Source organism: Temnothorax nylanderi, unplaced genomic scaffold (assembly GCF_030848795.1).
Source record: "Temnothorax nylanderi isolate EJ_2023f unplaced genomic scaffold, tnyl_v1.0 TNYL_tig0437_pilon, whole genome shotgun sequence".
Taxonomy (NCBI): domain Eukaryota; kingdom Metazoa; phylum Arthropoda; class Insecta; order Hymenoptera; family Formicidae; genus Temnothorax; species Temnothorax nylanderi.
The window spans coordinates 87510-105809 of record NW_027249499.1 but is presented as its reverse complement, the minus strand read 5'-3'; the positions used below and the strand labels follow the sequence as shown (position 1 = coordinate 105809).

General features: G+C 35.5%; 3 protein-coding genes, 2 long non-coding RNA genes and 1 pseudogene across 6 annotated transcripts in view; 2 read left to right on the top strand and 4 right to left on the bottom strand.

Moving 5' to 3' along the window:
- Positions 1-3612, bottom strand: part of LOC139782751 (phosphoribosylformylglycinamidine synthase-like) — a 40431-nt gene extending 36819 nt beyond the window's left edge. The window contains exon 1 of the mRNA XM_071721791.1: positions 3453-3612. The gene's annotated coding sequence lies outside the window, so the exon portion shown is untranslated. The remainder of the gene's footprint in view (positions 1-3452) is intronic.
- Positions 2112-16612, top strand: LOC139782748 (GTPase-activating protein and VPS9 domain-containing protein 1-like; annotated as a pseudogene).
- On the bottom strand, positions 5397-7089 carry LOC139782754 (uncharacterized). 2 transcript variants are annotated; one of them, XR_011720982.1, is made up of 5 exons: positions 6942-7089; positions 6465-6737; positions 6197-6380; positions 5776-5985; positions 5397-5704 (listed from the first exon to the last, which is right to left on the bottom strand). It is a non-coding gene; the product is annotated as an uncharacterized lncRNA (long non-coding RNA). The 2 variants fall into 2 exon arrangements; XR_011720981.1 differs by having other exon boundaries at positions 6465-7086.
- On the bottom strand, positions 8357-11260 carry LOC139782750 (mediator of RNA polymerase II transcription subunit 24-like). Its single transcript, XM_071721789.1, has 7 exons — positions 11115-11260; positions 10806-11052; positions 10613-10711; positions 10404-10529; positions 9924-10260; positions 9502-9853; positions 8357-9337 (listed from the first exon to the last, which is right to left on the bottom strand). Exons 2-5 carry the CDS (start codon positions 11007-11009, stop codon positions 10045-10047), a joined length of 645 nt encoding a protein of 214 aa, XP_071577890.1. The 5' UTR covers positions 11010-11052; positions 11115-11260; the 3' UTR covers positions 8357-9337; positions 9502-9853; positions 9924-10044.
- LOC139782745 (brefeldin A-inhibited guanine nucleotide-exchange protein 2-like) lies at positions 12799-13743 on the top strand. Its single transcript, XM_071721785.1, has 2 exons — positions 12799-13050; positions 13141-13743. Exons 1-2 carry the CDS (start codon positions 12799-12801, stop codon positions 13741-13743), a joined length of 855 nt encoding a protein of 284 aa, XP_071577886.1.
- On the bottom strand, positions 14869-15761 carry LOC139782756 (uncharacterized). Its single transcript, XR_011720985.1, has 2 exons — positions 15630-15761; positions 14869-15554 (listed from the first exon to the last, which is right to left on the bottom strand). It is a non-coding gene; the product is annotated as an uncharacterized lncRNA (long non-coding RNA).
- Positions 16613-18300: the final 1688 nt, after the last annotated feature.

Sequence of the window (18300 nt, the reverse complement as noted above, 5' to 3'; positions counted from 1 at the left end):
AATCGTTGAAAAATATTAATATTTGCGCCTTTAGCGTGTGGTACCGTGTACCTTCGCAAAAAAATTGTGGGTGCGAGGGCGCTCATGTTCCGTCAGAACGGGATGTCTAAAATAAAAAAATTTGGTGTCATTTTAAACTATACGAATGTAGTTTTAGTTAAGCGTATGGATTTTTTGAAATATTAATCTTTAACAAAATGGCGCAGTTCTAAAAAACAATTTGAAATTTAACCAAAAATTTTTTCACTTTTTTAATTGTTTTTCAAAAGCTAATTGTCCAATAAAAAATTGTACGCTTAACTGAAGACAATTTTGTTATAAACATCCTGTCCAAATTTCAAGTCATTCGGATAAAAATTGGCCGAAATACGCGAGCGCCCAGCTACAAAATTGTAGTTTCGAGAAAAGCGCGTTTAAAGTGTCACAACTGATTATTTTATAGAGTAATAGAGTAATCTTTTAATTTTTGTTCTTCTTTTGGCTTTAAACATACTACTATAACTTTTTTCTTCATACCTCGGTCGAAAGTACGTACTTTCGTCCCTAATAGCAGGGACGAAAGTTTAACATTTACTCCCTGTGAGAAGTACACGCGCGCCCTCTATAACCTTAAACCTTAACGCCCTTTAACCTTAAAAATAGTCATCAATATTGTTCTGTCGTCAGTTAATTTAATATTAAAATATTATTAAAGTCAATTCAATAATCTAGCAAAAATGAACAATATGTCATCTGATGAATCCGTAGACGAGGAAGAAGCTATACGAAATTTCGATGCAGAAGCGCGATTGATAATAAATACAGATACGTTGCCAAAGAAGTCTGTTGATCGATACAATCTTGTTTACAACACGTATAAAAAGTGGCAGATAGAACACAAAACTTCACTGTCAAACTGTGAAGAAAATAATTTGATTGTGTATTTTAAGGACCTATCTAAAAAATTAAAGCCGTCAACTTTATGGAGTGTTTGGTCAATTTTGAAAAGCACATTAAATTCAAGAGACAATGTTAACATAGATAATTTTCAACAAAATATGACAAGACTTGACTCTTCGAATGTATTTGATGCCTGCCCCCACGACCAGCAGCACTCGCTTCGCTCGTGCCGCAAATGTCGGGGGCAGGCATCAAAAACATGCTTATTAACATTTAAAGTTAAAAAAAGTAAAATTAATAACGTACTTTCGACCGGCTATGAAGAAAAATCGTATACACTACGCGGGCCAAAAGTTGAAATCTCGGTCCTGCTCGTCATGATGCCCTCGGCTTCGCCTCGGGGCATCATGACGCGCAGGGCCGAAAATTCAACTTTCGGCCCTTGTAGTGTAATATACTATTTAGCCCATACATAATTTTTTCCAGCTGATTAAGCAATAAATCCAATAACTATTTATTTTTATTTTTTAGTTATTAACAATTGACCTAATTGTTTAAATGAGACATATAAGGTCTCAAACGATGCAGAAAAGCAAGACACACATGTTAAAAAAAGAAAAGTGCTTTAGGCCAATTTTTGTGGAAAATACGCTTTAAAAATCAATGTTGATGGAATAAACAGTTTAATACAAGAGAACTCAAATGTTTAAAAATCCGGGGGCACGGGTTTCCGTTATCCGATCGAGCTGAGCTTTGGCAGGGATTATTTTTTTGCGAATTGGAAACATTCTGAGGGGTGCCGCAGAATAAATTTAAAAGTCGAAAAATAAGGACCACCCTAATATACATATATAGATATATATATAACATTTAGGAAACATATGTATATATAACATATATAAATTAACAAGTGTTATCTGGATATAATATTGGCTGCGGTCCATTTGATGCTACAAATGCTTCGAAGCATTCTTCTTCTCCTTTCTTTCAATGAAGAAAGAAGGAGAAGATGAACGCTCCAAAGCATTTGTAGCGTCAAGTGGACCGCAGCCATTATCGAATGTATTTTTAATATTTCCAAAAATAATACTACAATATTTGTCACAGAGATATATCTAATATTGATCGAAATGTTTACAATAAATATTTATATCATTGCCAAAAGATATCAAAAAACATTTTCAGTTTATGTACAAGAAATATTTTTCAATACATTTCTAACATATATTTTATATGTTGTTAGTAATAATTTTTGTATTATTCCAAAATCTTTATAAAAAATCTTTATAAATTTTTTTTTTTTTTACATTAGACCGACCACAGCATAACAAGTATTCCTCGACACGCGTTTCTACTGTTCAAGGACATTCGGCATCGGTCCTGTCCAACCCCTGACCGTAATTTGTTGGACAATAGAGACGGATCCTTCCTTGATCGACTTATGGACGCTCGAACGATAATTGTACACGATGAACGGTGTTTCCTGCTTTGGCGAGCGGTGATTGGGATCGACACGATGACTATGTATGCGATCGACGATTTACACGAAAGCATGTATGTAAGCGATTGGCGGTTTTAATTATGTTAGGATAAGGGGGTTACTGTAATATTTAATTTTAATATGTAACGACTATTCCGTTTATTTATATTCAACGATCAATGTCATTGTTTTATATTCAACGATCAATGTCATTGTTTGTTACACTGAAGAAGGCCACAGTACTGGCCGAAACGTTTGTTGTTGATTATCTGTAATGTTCAGAATATATTATAGCAGCACAAATATCTTGCTAGTTCGCAAGCCCTTTGTTTAAATATTTTTTTTATAAAATATTTACTTTATAATATAAATTTTCAAAATATTTATAAATATTTATTATAAATATTCATAAATATTTTGTGCTGTCTGGGTTATCAACGCCCAGCCCAAACCCTTAAATCTAGAAACATGAAATTCGGGGAGTATATTCCTTCCATGATGTAAGCATCCACTAAGAAGGAATTTTTAGAAATTCGATCTTTAACCGGGTGAAAAGGGGTAAAATGTGTTTTCACGGATTCTTCAATATCTCTTGGGCCCGATGAGATATCGACTTGGTTTTTTCTTAAGGCTGATCTACAATGGCTGCGTTCGGGGAGCGCGCTATTAGCGCTATTGCATCATTCTATCTTTATCGCTCATCAGGTATAAAACAAGGATAGAATAAGCAAATAGCGCTGATAGCGCACTCCCCGAACGCAGCCATAGTGCTCTTTGCTTTCTGTTTTCTGCTCTTAACCTCTTTGCGACTATCTCGTATTTCGCAATTCCGTTGCGTAACGTGATGTTTCTTGTCTCTTCTGAAGCTCGTCAATTTTTATCTTGGGCGACAGAGAACAAAAAACATCGCGTTACGCGACGGAATTGCGAAATACGAGATAGTCGCAAAGAGGTTAAGAGCAGAAAACAGGAAGCACACAAAGAACACATTGTAGATCAGGCTTTATAAAGGTTACCCATACAAATGCTTAAAAACGTAATTCAAGATTTTGTCCTAATTAACATCGGTACTTGTACAGTTTAAAATCCTTACCTTCGATATCGATAAAATTATGCTCAATCAACCCGGTTTTACTCGAAACGAAAGAATTTGGCAGAAATAAGCGCCGCTCTACCCAGCGAAACGAAATATTAATCGTTAAAGTTGATGACTATTCAGGTTATGAAACTTGTCATACCGACGAAATGTTGCGACTACTAGTAGTACTAGTTACTAGTGACAGTAGCGACATGAACATGCCCCGTAGCCACATGCGCATGCTTCGTGGCTACACGCGCATGCAAAGTGTGCGAATTTGAAATATGTGTATTTATAATGCATCATTACTTGGCTTTCAATTATAAATAAATATATCTATAAAATATATACATTGCAAAGTATGTACATATGTATGTACATACATGCGTGGTTGCAGTGGGTTCCGCCTCTCCTGCGGGGCGGGAGGGGGGGGCTTTATCTCCAAAAAAACCTAACCCAAACCAGCAAGGAGGGCAGAATAAAGGTTATTTAAGGTCATTGCACGTAACAAAGATTTAGTTTTAATCATAAGGCCGTAAGAAAATAGACCAATCACACTCGATTATTCTTCAAGCGCGAGAAGAATAATCGACTGTGATTGGTCTATTTTCTTACGGCCTTACGATTACAATTAAAACATTGTTAGTGCCCGTCTACAATAGGTGTTTTAAGCCCTAAGCCCTAAGAAATTGACCAATCACAATCGAGTATTCTCCTCACATTCCATTGTGATTGGTCAATTTCTTACGGCTTAGAGAAAGCAAGGTTGTAGACCAGGGAGTCGATTGTGTATCTTGAAACGAGGTGAAAATTACAAAAGTGAACAGATTTTACTAGATTTCGACAAATGAAATCGTAGATACGCTAGTGAATTTCCTCACTTTTGTAATTTTCACCTCATTTCAAGATACACAATCGACCCCCAGCACTTACGTGCAATGGCCTTATGCCCGTTCTAGACTGGAGAATGATCCTACTCGCGGCTCATCCTAGTGAGTAGTGTAGACGGGTAAAAATCATGGATAATCAATGATTTTTATCCGTCTACACCTACACTACTCACTAGGATGAGCCGCGAGTAGGATCATCGTCCTCCAGTCTAGAACGGGCATTATGGTGCGATCCCATGGTACGGAACGTATGCGCAATGCGGAATTGGCGGAATGAAGTCCGTCCAATCGCAGACATTCCGCCAGTCGCGTTCCGCTGAAATATCTTTTCTAATGTCCCATGGAGCGGAATTCGCGGAAGCGCAATTGACGCTTGCCAATCACAAGATTGTTTCCCATAGATCCTTTCATTGTATCTATCGGAACAGTGTATATTATTGGCACGCACAGACTACGCTTCCGCATTTTCCGCTGCATGGGACATTAGAAAACAAATTTATGCGGATCGGAATCACACGTATGTACATACATCATGCAATACATCTGTCACATTAACGAATTCCATTTATAACCTACAAAATTGTCACCAATTGCTACAACATTCAATCGCTAAAAATGAATTCTGAAAAATTGTTTGTTATTATTTGCGTATTATTAAATAAATTAAAACAATGTCGGTGTCTATTTAAAAAGCAAAAACTACGCAGTAAAATTATAAAATTATTACCAGTGAGAAAAAGCGTTGCAAAACGATTTTTAATTAATGATTGACGATAATTTACGATAATGATAACACTGGGGAACACAAAGTTTTTGACGGGTCAATTGATTCTGATGGATTTTTTCCCGTAGAATAAGTAGTACTGTAAGTAGATGTAAGTTGGTAAAGCGTAGATATACTTATAAACACTGGATAAACTTATTCGTAAGGTTTATGTCATAATAAAAATATATTTTGTTTGAAAATAACTTGTATTTGTTTGAAACTGAATATACCTAGTACAATAATAGTCATACTTTATATTAATGTAATAAAAAATAAAATTGTAATAATAAAAATAAAAATAAATAGATATAATAATAATATAATGTAGTAAAAAAAGTTTCTTTTATATCAGATAGCAGATTAAGTGAACATAAAGTAAATATGATTTATTTGTTATTGGTTATTTAATTTAACTTGCTCTTCCATGAGCATAGCAAGGAATTTCATTTCTAATTCGGTTCGCTTTCTGTATGGCAGTTTCCTTAATCCTTCTCCGAATAGAAGTAAAAATCCATCAACTCCGACAGGTCGTTTATTGGTTTCGCGTAATGTTGCGATAACGGTTTCGTGAAATTCGTCGTTTGTCTTGCTCAATCTGTCTGACTTTCTTTCTAAAATATTATTGATTTTCAACATAAGATAAATTTATTGAAATGTTTAATAAAGTAATATAGAACCGTACTTTTACTTAAGTTTAAATCAATTTTTCCGGAGTTTGATGGCACACACAAGCAATAAGTTTGATACATTGCTGCTCGCATTGCTGCTCGCATTGCTGCTCGCATTGCTGCATGTTGGTTGGGGCACCAACACTGAGTCTTCACTAACTTCAGTTAACATACTTTCATCTTCTTCATTGTTTTGAACGTTTGATGGTAGACTAGTACATGTTCTAGAGAGAAAAACAGCACTTTTAATATCGGATCGGGTCTTAACAAAGAATAGTCAAGAACCTTGGAGAAAAATTCCTATTGCGTGGATACTAATTTCAAGTGTCAAAGAGGACTAAATAAAATAACCAAGTCAAGTCTGTAGTGTCTCTGTATTTTAAATACATTGACTTTTTAAACAATGTATATGTATATTAAAATTATTAAACTTACAAAAATTTTCCTAAAACTCATCCAAAAACTTCATCTGTTCGTAGAACCTGAAGGAACTTTTTTTCAAAGTTGAAGTTTCAGCAGCAGACCCACTTGGAATGTACATATGTTCTTTTTTTTGCTTTCATATAGCAATGTCGAAGATATCGCCATCTTTTTTTGGCTTCGGTTATATTTAATACTCCTATAAACACACATCAGAACCAAATAAAAAGTTTAGTTGCGCTTATATAATTATTATACATGGCCAAAATATGTATATACATACCCAGATAGCAAGTTGCCCGCAGGTTGTTGTCAATTTGCTTAAAACTGCTCTGCTAAGGTTGCCTTTAATATTGAGGAAAGCGGCTTCCGATTTTGTCTATTGGATTGCCGACTTTTATTGCCACCAAAACGGTTGCCAACAGATTGTGGCAACTTTTATGGCAATAAGTATGCTACGAGCTTTCCGACCTCCCGTAACTTAGCCGGTCAATTGCGACTTTATTAATTTTTTTTTTTTTAATCGTTTGTTGGTCGTTTGTCGGTGATTGTTGGCCTAATTACAACGATTGTTGGTTCTTAATTTTTTTTTAAATTAAAAAAGAAAAATTAGCCTTAAGTTAGCCGGAAAAATTTTATTTTTAATTTAAAAAAAGCCTAATCAATGCGTAATCGTTTGCTGATGATTGTTGGTCTAATTTTAGCGTTTGTTGGTTTATTATTAGTCTTAAAAACGAAAAAAACCGAAAAATTATCTCACGTTAAAAGCCGCATTTGCAGTAATCGACGATTGGTTTATTTGCTTACGACTTAAGGTTTATTTATATAAATGTAAGGCTAACATCTATAAAACTGGCTATGAATACGGGCCTTAACATCGGCAGAAAATCGCGAAAAGATCAAGAAACATGAAACATGGTGGTATTTCCTGTTTTTTTGCGCCAAGCCATCGTTTGAACGAGAGACCGAGTGAGATTAAGGTAATTAATGTAGAATTCTATATGCTAATGTTTTAAGCAGAACTTTCTTTGATTTCTAATAGCGTTTTTCGAGCTGGTGCGCATTCAGTGCACATTAAAGCCGTCATACACAAACCAACGTAAAGTGAATGTTTAGTATAAACAGGTTAAATCATGATTGCATTATTTGATAAAATATGTACTGGGTATTTTATCAGTCGAAATATTTGCATTTTACTTTGAATATTAGAGATTAAATCAGTGTATAAACAGCTTTAATGTGCATTGAGTGCGCACCAGCTCTGCCAGTGAAAAACGCTATAAGAGGATATATCTTATTTTTTCTTGCATAGATAAACAGAATGTTATCGGAAAGTCATCTAAGCATTTTGAGAAGAATCTTCGGAAAGATGAACGTAGAAACCAATTGTTGCAATTAAGAAGAAAGAAGCACGAGCAAGTATTTACGCAGAAGAGAAATCTCGGTGGTTTTTCTTCGTCACCTGTTCTTATCTGTGTCATACCTGACGCTAGCTTTCAGGAAGTTATTGAAAAATGAAAGATGATAAAGCGAAGTTAGACGCTAGAAAAGTATTATTTATAATCTATACATATATATAGATATATATGAATATACATAGTTTATATGCATTATATACATTAATTTTGTACAGCGTAAATCGAAACTATTTGTAAACTGCGAATTTAATTCTATTCTCTAACTCTTACTCTATATATGTATTATATTGCTTATAGATTCGTTTTCACTATATATAAACATACTATTTTCTAATACACTTCAATGTAACGTAAAGCTCCAGTTCGAGTTCCTAGCTGTAAGTAAGCTATATTTTAAGAAACTTGTGCAGATAATTTGTAAGAATAGTCCTTGCTAAGAAGTGGAATATAGACCTGAGATACATATAGTACTTATTTATTGTAAAAGACATGGACATTAGGATTTATATGAAAATTGTATGAAAGAATAAGGTTCTTAAAAAAATGACGTTTTGTTACTTCAAACAAATCTATAAATTTTACAGTAAAACACTTTCCACAAGTGAGAAACGGAAGCATATATACATTTGGGAAGTAGGTTTTTTTTCAAGAGAATTCTACTAGGAAACGTATATTCACGTATGAATACGAGAATTCTCTTTAATTTTATATAAATTCAATCAGGTTGAAGCTTATATTCTTATAAAATAACATATACTTTTAATGATCACATAAATAATCTTTATTTATAAAAATACAACTTATTTAAATTTTAGTTCTTTAAACGCAAACATAATGCGCGTATCATGAAACATTGTATCATGTTTTTAAGTGATCACATTTAGGTATCTATGATTTACTTTATTCTATTATTTTTTTAGCACATATGGTAAGTTTGACATTTATTTTATACGTACTTTGACAACTAGGCGTCTTGAATGAAGAGTTCATGGGAAGAAAATGATAAATTCATAATTAATCCATTTTAAATACAATTTTATGTTTAAAGTAGAATTATAAACTTATATTTCTTCAAATGCTTTGAAATGTAGATATATCAGATGCATTTTCTAATCTAAGAATACTTTCAAAGTGACTACGTTCAAATATTTGTTCTAACTTTATTTGTAGTAAAGAAATAGGTAATTTTTAGATCGAGAAGATAATTTTTAACAAATGCCATGCGTCAAATATAATATTCTTCTTCTGTGTTTTTATAAAATCAATACTTATCAAGTATGATTAGCTTAATAATTATTGAACATAATTATTTATTTATGCCATTACATACAAACATGTAAACCATGGCGCAAAAGATTGCCCCATACAGTAATATTTCTGTATAAGCTGTTAAGGCATTTAGACGCTTAATGTACAATTACATTGCCATTGTCAGTTGTCCTGCTAATATAGCAGTACAAGTGCCATAAGAATTTAGAGGATAATATTTGTGTACATTATATAGATATTTATATATATAAAACTGATGTATTTGTTCGTCAATATTATCCATGTGAAAAGATGCATTCTCTATTTTACGATAATTGTGACTTTATTTTGTAGGCTTCAGATTAATATTCCGCAACATGCATAGATCTCGCGCGGTGGCCTTGCGCCCGATCATGGTTTGTATGTCGTACAATCTCAGTAGAATATCAGTCGTGAATAACTCGGGCAATGCTTTGAGAAGGCAAGGTACCTGAAAACAGATATACAAATATTACCAACAGTTTATCCCACAGTTAATCATGGATTGTACGAATGGAAAAGAAAATTTTTTTTAGGAAGACCAAACTCTTGTATAATTGATTTTAACAGACGATTTATTTCTCCGGTAATTATGAAGGAGAGGGGCTTCCTTACCGATTTGGCTGAAACTTCACAATTTTGTGTATTTTGGTACACATCAGACAGGCGCGGATAATCTCGCAGTAAAGCCGTGCATTTGTATAGCACTTTAATCTCTGCACCATCAGCAGCTGGTTGACGAACACGGTTGTCTTGGTACTAGGATTCAGTAACACTTGAACGGCAAAGAGTGGCTGCAGACAATGCGTAATAGACTCCATTTTCATTTTCTCAGGGCAGAGACTTTCGATCTCCAGATTGCATAACTTTTTCAGTGAATCCTCTATTGGTACCACGGAATTTTGAGTGCTCGTCTTCAGTAATGTCTCGGTCTCCTGGCATTTCTTCACAACTTCTATGTATAGATCTAAAAGAAAAAGTGCAAATGCATAAGCAATTGCAAAACGTTGAATAATTTTCCATTGGTCACAGCACACCTTTGTCATCGTATTTAGCCAGATACATCATCGCGCACAAAAAGTCCGAATTCAGCATCTGTTGCAAAATACTAGCAGGTTTGTCTACGAGCTCGCTCGGATGCGGAGTGAGAGGATTACTCTAGGGCGCCTTTGTCAAGGTGTGCAGGTAACATTGTAGAAGCCAATGTACAATAGACAGGACTGCCGCTGCCAAGAGATCTTCCTCTGGTTTACCGCGGCATGTGATACCAACTTGTATAGACTCCAGGAACTCCAGCAGGCTCACGATGCAATGGGGCTTGTGAAAAGCATCATATTTACTTATTCGCTGCAACACTGCAGCGTATGACACTAGCTGCAAGACAATTTGAAATATAAATCACTGACAAGTCACAGTATATGTGTATTGTGTAAGAAAAAATTAAAGTAACCCCTGAAATATATTATATATATATATATATATATATATATATATATATATATAATTAATAAACAAACCTGAGAACTTAACGAGTGCTTCAGATAAGACAGTACTAACTGATTAGGTCCTGGTCCCACTAACGCTTGTTGTAATATACAATCTGCTAAGTTATATACATCACCACTTACTCCTCTTGGCAAAATCTAAGAATTAATCTTGATTTTAGAAAACATGTAGAACCTTGAGAAGCAAATAGAAAGCACATCAAGGAAATACAGACGCTTACCGTTTTGATATTAATACCCCATTGCAAATCAGTCCAGCGTTCTCGCCAAGCTCGTAGCAAGAGAGCCAAAATCAGTTTGGCACTCAAAGTGTTAAAAATCTTTGAAACGAATATAGAAATTAATTAATTCTTTATTGTGAAGAGTTTACTCTTTGTAAATTTTATATAAAGTGTTAAACGTATCATTACGTACCTTAATATGAAGTCTTTGAATATTATGCACCGCATTTATTGTAGAAGGTAAACCTTGAGTAAGGCAAGACATAATAATTTCCTTGTCCCAATCGCCTATAATATCTCTTTGCGTACCATCGTTTGCTTGACTCGCGACAGAAGTAACAAAGAGTATCGTGGTAGCAACTTTGGCTGCATCTAATGTTGCTAAAACGTCACCCATCAACGGTACAATGATAGAAAACCGCTGTTTCAGTCTTGGAACACTAAATTAATACAAATACATATATATATATATATATATAATATTAACAAATTTTTAATTTACCTCACTAATAATAGAATAAACAAGTTCTTTTCCTGTTTTATAGCGTACCCAATATGTACTATATAATGCCATTTTGACTAGTAGCAACATTAGCAGTTTCATCCATGTTAGTTACAGCAGATACAAAATGTTCTTTACATTGTATCTGCTGTAACTAATTAACAATGTCCACGTCACTTTGCAACGGTATGACACAGATAAGAACAGGTGACGAAGAAAAACCACCGAGATTTCTCTTCTGCGTAAATACTTGCTCGTGCTTCTTTCTTCTTAATTGCAACAATTGGTTTCTACGTTCATCTTTCCGAAGATTCTTCTCAAAATGCTTAGATGACTTTCCGATAACATTCTGTTTATCTATGCAAGAAAAAATAAGATATATCCTCTTATAGCGTTTTTCACTGGCAGAGCTGGTGCGCACTCAATGCACATTAAAGCTGTTTATACACTGATTTAATCTCTAATATTCAAAGTAAAATGCAAATATTTCGACTGATAAAATACCCAGTACATATTTTATCAAATAATGCAATCATGATTTAACCTGTTTATACTAAACATTCACTTTACGTTGGTTTGTGTATGACGGCTTTAATGTGCACTGAATGCGCACCAGCTCGAAAAACGCTATTAGAAATCAAAGAAAGTTCTGCTTAAAACATTAGCATATAGAATTCTACATTAATTACCTTAATCTCACTCGGTCTCTCGTTCAAACGATGGCTTGGCGCAAAAAGACAGGAAATACCACCATGTTTCATGTTTCTTGATCTTTTCGCGATTTTCTGCCGATGTTAAGGCCCATATTCATAGCCAGTTTTATAGATGTTAGCCTTATTCGTATGTATTTGACCGGAAATGAATGTCCGGGAAAGAATCTACCATATGAAATCGTTTGTATTTCGTATGAAGACTTTTGAAGTGCAATTGAAAAGGTTTGTGAGTCATTCGTTTAATCGTAATTAATTAATTATTTTTACACCATGCATTTAGCCGAAATAGATAAATTAATAAAAGTTTTTATACGGAATCGTTTGTATTTCGCATGAAGAGTTATGAAGTGTGATTAAAAAGTTTTGTGAGTCACCCAGATAATTTTAATTAAATATTTATAAACTCGGTAATTAGCCGAAATATAGATTTTTAGTTATTTATGTTAAAAGAAGAAAGCGCTAGTGTTCCCGAAGGTCCGTCTGCAATCAGAATTAATATAAACGTTTTAAAAATTATTTTATAGTGAAATAAATAAATATACAGACTAATAAGCCTGTAATTATAAGCGATAGTTGCTAATTAAAGGCCAATTCCTTTTAGTGACACAAGTCGACACAAGTGTCGTTCTGTCTTTGTTATTCATTGAATGCCAAGAAGGATAGAACGATGTTTGTGTCGACTTGTGTCACTAAAAGGAATTGGCCCTAAGTTTGTGACTCATATAATTCCATCTTGCAGAGGACCTCCGTAAAGCCAATCAACTTGCAGCTCTTACAGAAAAGTAGCAGTTTCATTGGCTTAAACCGAAACTTGGACACAGTTCTTGTATCGTGGACACCGGGCTTTAACGAGATCAAAGATGTACCAGCTGTGCAGGGTGAAGAGGTTATCTCAAACGCCCTGCCACAGCCCAATTGAGCGACTCAAATGTCATTACCGCTGAGAAGTACTTCTTGCCATTTGAATCAGCATGTCAGAGCTAGTCACTACGGATTGTGGTGACACAGCACTGGACTGCCTGCAGAAGTTAATCGCATATAGCCATCTCACTGGCAATGTGCCTGATTCAACGGAGCCTAACAAGCTGCTGATTGTGCGCATTGTCGAGACAATTTGCGGTTGCTTCACCGGTCCACAGACCGGTGAGAGTGTGCAGCTGCAGATTATTAAAGCTTTGCTGACTGTAATGACAAGCCAGCATGTGGAGGTATACGAGGGTACGGTATTGTTAACAATTCGTACTGTTTACAACGTTTACTTGTCGTCGCGCAACCTGGTGAATCAAACAACAGCCTGTGCTACTCTCACGTAGATGATCAACGTGATCTTTGCGCGAATGGAGACTCAGGCGGAGGAAGAGAACGTGAGGCTTGATGGGAAACATCAGCAGGAGGGTTCTGTCATAGCAAACGGCGAAACTGAAGCTGAACTAAGTCTAGAGAATGCTCCTAGTAATGATAACATTGATTCTCAAACAATTGTCAAGAGTATTCTTGATGATGTAGTAAAATCTGTGGTGCCATTGGAAGAGGAAGTCAGTTTGGAGAACGGCAGTCCGGAGGACAACGATGACAAGGCGGCCACTGAGAATGGTAACTGCGAAATTCACCCATGTGCTGCAAAAGGATGCAGTCCTGGTGTTTCGTGCTCTTTGCAAGCTCTCTATGAAACCGCTGCCGGACGGCACTCTCGATCCCGATCGCACAAGCTCCGTTCCAAGATCTTGTCGCTTCAGTTACTTCTGGGAATCTTGCAGAATGCCGGTCCAATATTGCGCTCTAACGAGATGTTTGTTATCGCCATTAAAGTACTTGTGTGTCGCGCTGTCGAAGAATGGCGTGTATTTGGTGCCGGAAGTGTTCGAGCTGTCGTTAGCACTGTTTCTGGCGCTGCTCGTCCGTTTCAAGATAGATAGATAGGCTGGTCCACTTGATAGATAAACTTCAAATTGACAATGGTAAGCAAGTTGAACGTCAAGCACCTGCGCACAATTACATCGCTGCGGCTGCAGTCGCACCGGCCGGCGTTGCTATCAGCTAATCATATTTCTGCGCCTGTTTTGTCAGAGAAGTCCCAAAACGGTGACGTGAAAACAGAGGTTTGCATTTCTTCACTTAATCCTTCTGTCAATCTGTTGTCTTTCCCACCGAAGAACGTTATACATCTAATGTGAATTTTGTGAATCAGGAGTTGGACAGCTGCATGGCGTCAGTCGGGAATACCGTAGGCCGATTAAGCACGGCTAGCGTAACATCCAGCAGCAGTTCCGGATCAGAACCTCGTGTGAAGAGTAACATTTCAACGTCAGATTTACCAACACCAACGGTTAATGGCACGTGTGACGCGGTAGATGGTTCGATTCTCAATTTTTCCAAATGCATCAACGGGAACTATTCCAAAGAGCATAAGCTTTGACATGACCGCCGAGCGTGGCGATAAGGAATTGTTGGACAACGATTAAAAAAACAAACGCGGTTTCTTTGGTAAATTAAAATTGTCATTAAAAAATCGTAGAGGTAAAGCAATCCGCGTGACGGACGACAGATGTTTCGATCGAGAAGCTGGTGGCGACGGCGTCGATGTGTGCAGGCACAGATTACGCAGGATTATGTCGGAAGATGTAACATCATCCGGTAATGTCGCGGGCGGTAAGATATTAATAAATAACTATTAACAATTATCATATATTATTTTGTTACAATATAAACGGTTTCTGTTTTAATAGTTTTGTAGAATCGAAGATAAATCGGAAAGTAATGCTAAAAAAAAGGAAAAGTTTTCCTGCAAGTTTTAGACAGTAATAAATTGTTCTTTTGATTAATTTCAGATACTACCGATGATATATTAGCGAAATACAGAAGAAAGCCAAGCGCAGCTAGGCGATACAGCTTCGGTCGAAAGCAATCAGTCCCGTACAAAAGAGGTGGAAGACGAAAGACTTTCAATCGATTCGAATAATGTAGAACTCTCTTATGCTTTTGCGGATGCTAAAAGAAAATTACGTATGGTACTTAGCACTGCTGACCTTCAACACATTCCATGGAATACTTCAGAGGTATTTATTGTATTATTTTTCAATCATGGCGTACAAAACAAAGTGTGATTTTTTTATGGATTACTTAATTACTTAATGTTCAAATATTCGCATATAACATTTTATTACAGAGACATTGTTAGTCGCAGAAAGAAAACGAACTGGTTGCGTTTTTACAACTACAATTGGCAGAAGCTATAAACTTGCAGGATAGGGCATTACTAGCTCATCTTCATGAAACTTTACGTTGCGTGCGTCTATTTAATGACGATGGATGTAGAAAGCTCTTCAAATCACTTCGAGAGGATTATCAAAAGCGATCTCCTTATATCGCATATTTAATCAGATGTCGTCAGGGATTGCTGTCGACATTAGCTCACTTAGATAGGTACTGTTTATATATAAATATCATCTTTGTATGTAATGTATAAGTAAATGTAAGATGTTTAAATGTAAGATGTTAACCGTTTAATAATAATATTTTTCAGATTATGCGTGCGAGTTAAGTGCGATCGGGATGCTATCAATAATCATCTTGTATCCGTTTGTGTGAGGGTATTTTTGGAAAAAAAGAAGGCTTTCCTCCTGCGTTTCTGCGAAGAGTTTAAAAAGCTTACGCTAGCTGACGAGAAACAGGATCTCGTGGATAATTTTCTAGGGAAGGTCCACGTGGAAATGGACAACGATCCGATCTGGCAATGTACATGAATATAATTATTTATCTCGCAATAGATCTTAGCGGAGTGCTCAGAGACGTCTGAACTTACTTCTTACTTTCAGCGGCGAGCGCCAACCAGTTAGATTTGGCGAGTCGTGGTGGAAAGAACCGTCATGGCACGGGTATACCACAATGCGCTCTATCTAAATGAAGATGGAGATGTATATAGGGACCAGCTTTTTCACGGTCACATCAAAAAGTTGGCAAAGGTCGTAACTCATCCAAATCACAAGGACCTACACATTTCAAAAGTTTATCATTACGAATGCCCCTGGTCATGGGCGCAGGCTGAATTGGTTGTGATATCGGCGTATAAGACTCCTAGGGATAAGTTGCAGTGTGTATTTCGTTGCGCGACTACCATCATGAATCTCCTCTCTATGGCGTCGGAAAGAGGCATACCTGCTGCCGACGATCTGACTCCCGTGCTGGTCTATGTCATAATCAAAGTATGCGATTGAAAAGAGAATTGTGATTTTAGCAAGAAGAGTGATTGTTAACGTGTGCTTAATTTCAGACTAATCCGCCGTCGTTGTATCGACTGTTCAATATGTAGACAGCTTTTACGGAATCGATTGGAGGAAGAGGAACAATATTGGTGGACGCAGTTCTGCGCCGCGATCGAGTTAAGACAATGGATTAACAGTTTCTCAAGAGTATCACGATAAATAAGATTAGATTCGATGCTGGTGATAATGTAGAAATGTATCATAATCATAATTTGACGATTTCATAAAGAAGAAGACCAATATCTTGTGTAAAGCTAGCTGAACAGTTTTATGCTTTCAGTATCTTAATTAAAATTCTTAAATAGCCTCTTAAATAGTCTAACTGTTAGTTCTTTCGCACGTTATTATGTAACATTAGCAAAGACTGAATCAGATTATACGTAAAGTGTGGCTTTATCTTTATTTGTAACTCTATTGTACAATTTCACAGGACATCGAAAAAAAAGAAACGTTTAGATATTCTATAATTTATGTGTAAACAATAAAGAACTTATAGAGATTGATAACCATTTAGCAGGATAAACTGTGTTGGCGTACTCTTTCTACATACGTATACCTTTCCCAAGAGCCGAGACTCAAACCAGATCCGTGAAAAATATCGCCACTTTCGTAGAGTTTTTGTACAGTTTTACTCTAGGAATATCGCGAGAGAAAGAAAGACTTCGGAGATTTTTATCTGAATCGATCGACATAAAAAGAGAGCATATAGTAAAGAAGCTAGCTTTCGAGAATTTGAACGCATAATACTTTGTTATAATACTATGAGCGAATTAGTTTACGTCACTCTGTCAAGCTTTAATATTAAATTACTAATAATATATCGATATCGGTAGTTTAATAATAATACATTTAAAAGCGCTCAATTTAAAAGTAGAGCAATCCTAATAAACGACTGTAAAAAAAATTCAAGGTGGAACGCAATGGACAATCCGGTTGCTCGGACATGCTGACTCAAATGACTCAAAAATAATTAATTAATTACAATTAAACGAATGACTCACAAACCTTTTCAATTGCACTTCAAAAGTCTTCATACGAAATACAAACGATTTCATATGGTAGATTCTTTCCCGGACATTCATTTCCGGTCAAATACATACGAATGTTAGCCTTACATTTATATAAATAAACCTTAAGTCGTAAGCAAATAAACCAATCTTCGATTACTGCAAATGCGGCTTTTAACGTAAGATAATTTTTCGGTTTTTTTCGTTTTTAAGACTAATAATAAACCAACAAACGCTAAAATTAGACCAACAATCATCAGCAAACGATTACGCATCGATTAGGCTTTTTTTAAATTAAAAATAAAATTTTTCCGGCTAACTTAAGGCTAATTTTTCTTTTTTAATTTAAAAAAAAATTAAGAACCAACAAACGTTGTAATTAGGCCAACAATCACCGACAAACGACCAACAAACGATTAAAAAAAAAAAATTAATAAAGTCGCAGTTGACCGGCTAAGTTACGGGAGGTAGCTTTCCGCTTGTTTGCGTAAGGTAATCGTTGTCTGCATAATGCTTTTAAGTTGCTCTAAACGAAATTACTGTTGTCCAGTGACAGCAATATGATGACAACTGAAGGGAAACTTATGCCAAACACTATTTCCTTTTTATGCCAAGGAATGCTTGGCTATCTGGGTACTAACCTCCCAATGAGTTACATATTTCTTGCCACAGTGCATTTTTTTCAATGTGCTTCTGTCGCTAGCTGGTGTTCGATGATCGAATAATGCTCTCTTCTGGGATACTTAATATCCTAGATAGCAATGCCTGATGATCAGATTTCATCACGTCATGATCTTCTGATATTGATCGAAATGTGATGTATGTCTTGTGATCATATTGTGATGATACACATCATGAGTACAATTAAGTTAACATGTATATGAGGAAATATATGAGCTCAGATATTGACGTTTTAGCCAACTCATGATAATCACATGCTGACCCTGGTGAAAATAATTTTACAACAATTTACGTATTTCTACGAAAAATTGAAATTTTAAACAACAAATCACAAATTTCTACAAATTTGTGAAAATTGTAGAAATTCATGGTAAATTGCCGTAAATTGTAGTGAGTTGTAAAAAATATTTAAAAAATTTTACAAGTTTCAACAAATTTTTATGAACATTTTTATGAGAATGTAGTAAATTGTAGAAGTTGTAAAAAATGTTTATTTTTAGAAATTTCTACAACTTTTCATGAA

Bases quoted from the DNA above. Each gene is read 5' to 3' on its own strand.
- LOC139782750 (XM_071721789.1), bottom strand. From the start codon at position 11,009: ATGGGTGACGTTTTAGCAACATTAGATGCAGCCAAAGTTGCTACCACG. The intron at 10,712-10,805 runs GTACGTAATGAT...TTCGTTTCAAAG, and splicing joins TTCAAAGACTTCATATTAAG to ATTTTTAACACTTTGAGTGC. The intron at 10,530-10,612 runs GTAAGCGTCTGT...ATTAATTCTTAG, and splicing joins GGGGTATTAATATCAAAACG to ATTTTGCCAAGAGGAGTAAG.
- LOC139782745 (XM_071721785.1), top strand. From the start codon at position 12,799: ATGTCAGAGCTAGTCACTACGGATTGTGGTGACACAGCACTGGACTGC. The intron at 13,051-13,140 runs GTATTGTTAACA...ACTCTCACGTAG, and splicing joins TGGAGGTATACGAGGGTACG to ATGATCAACGTGATCTTTGC.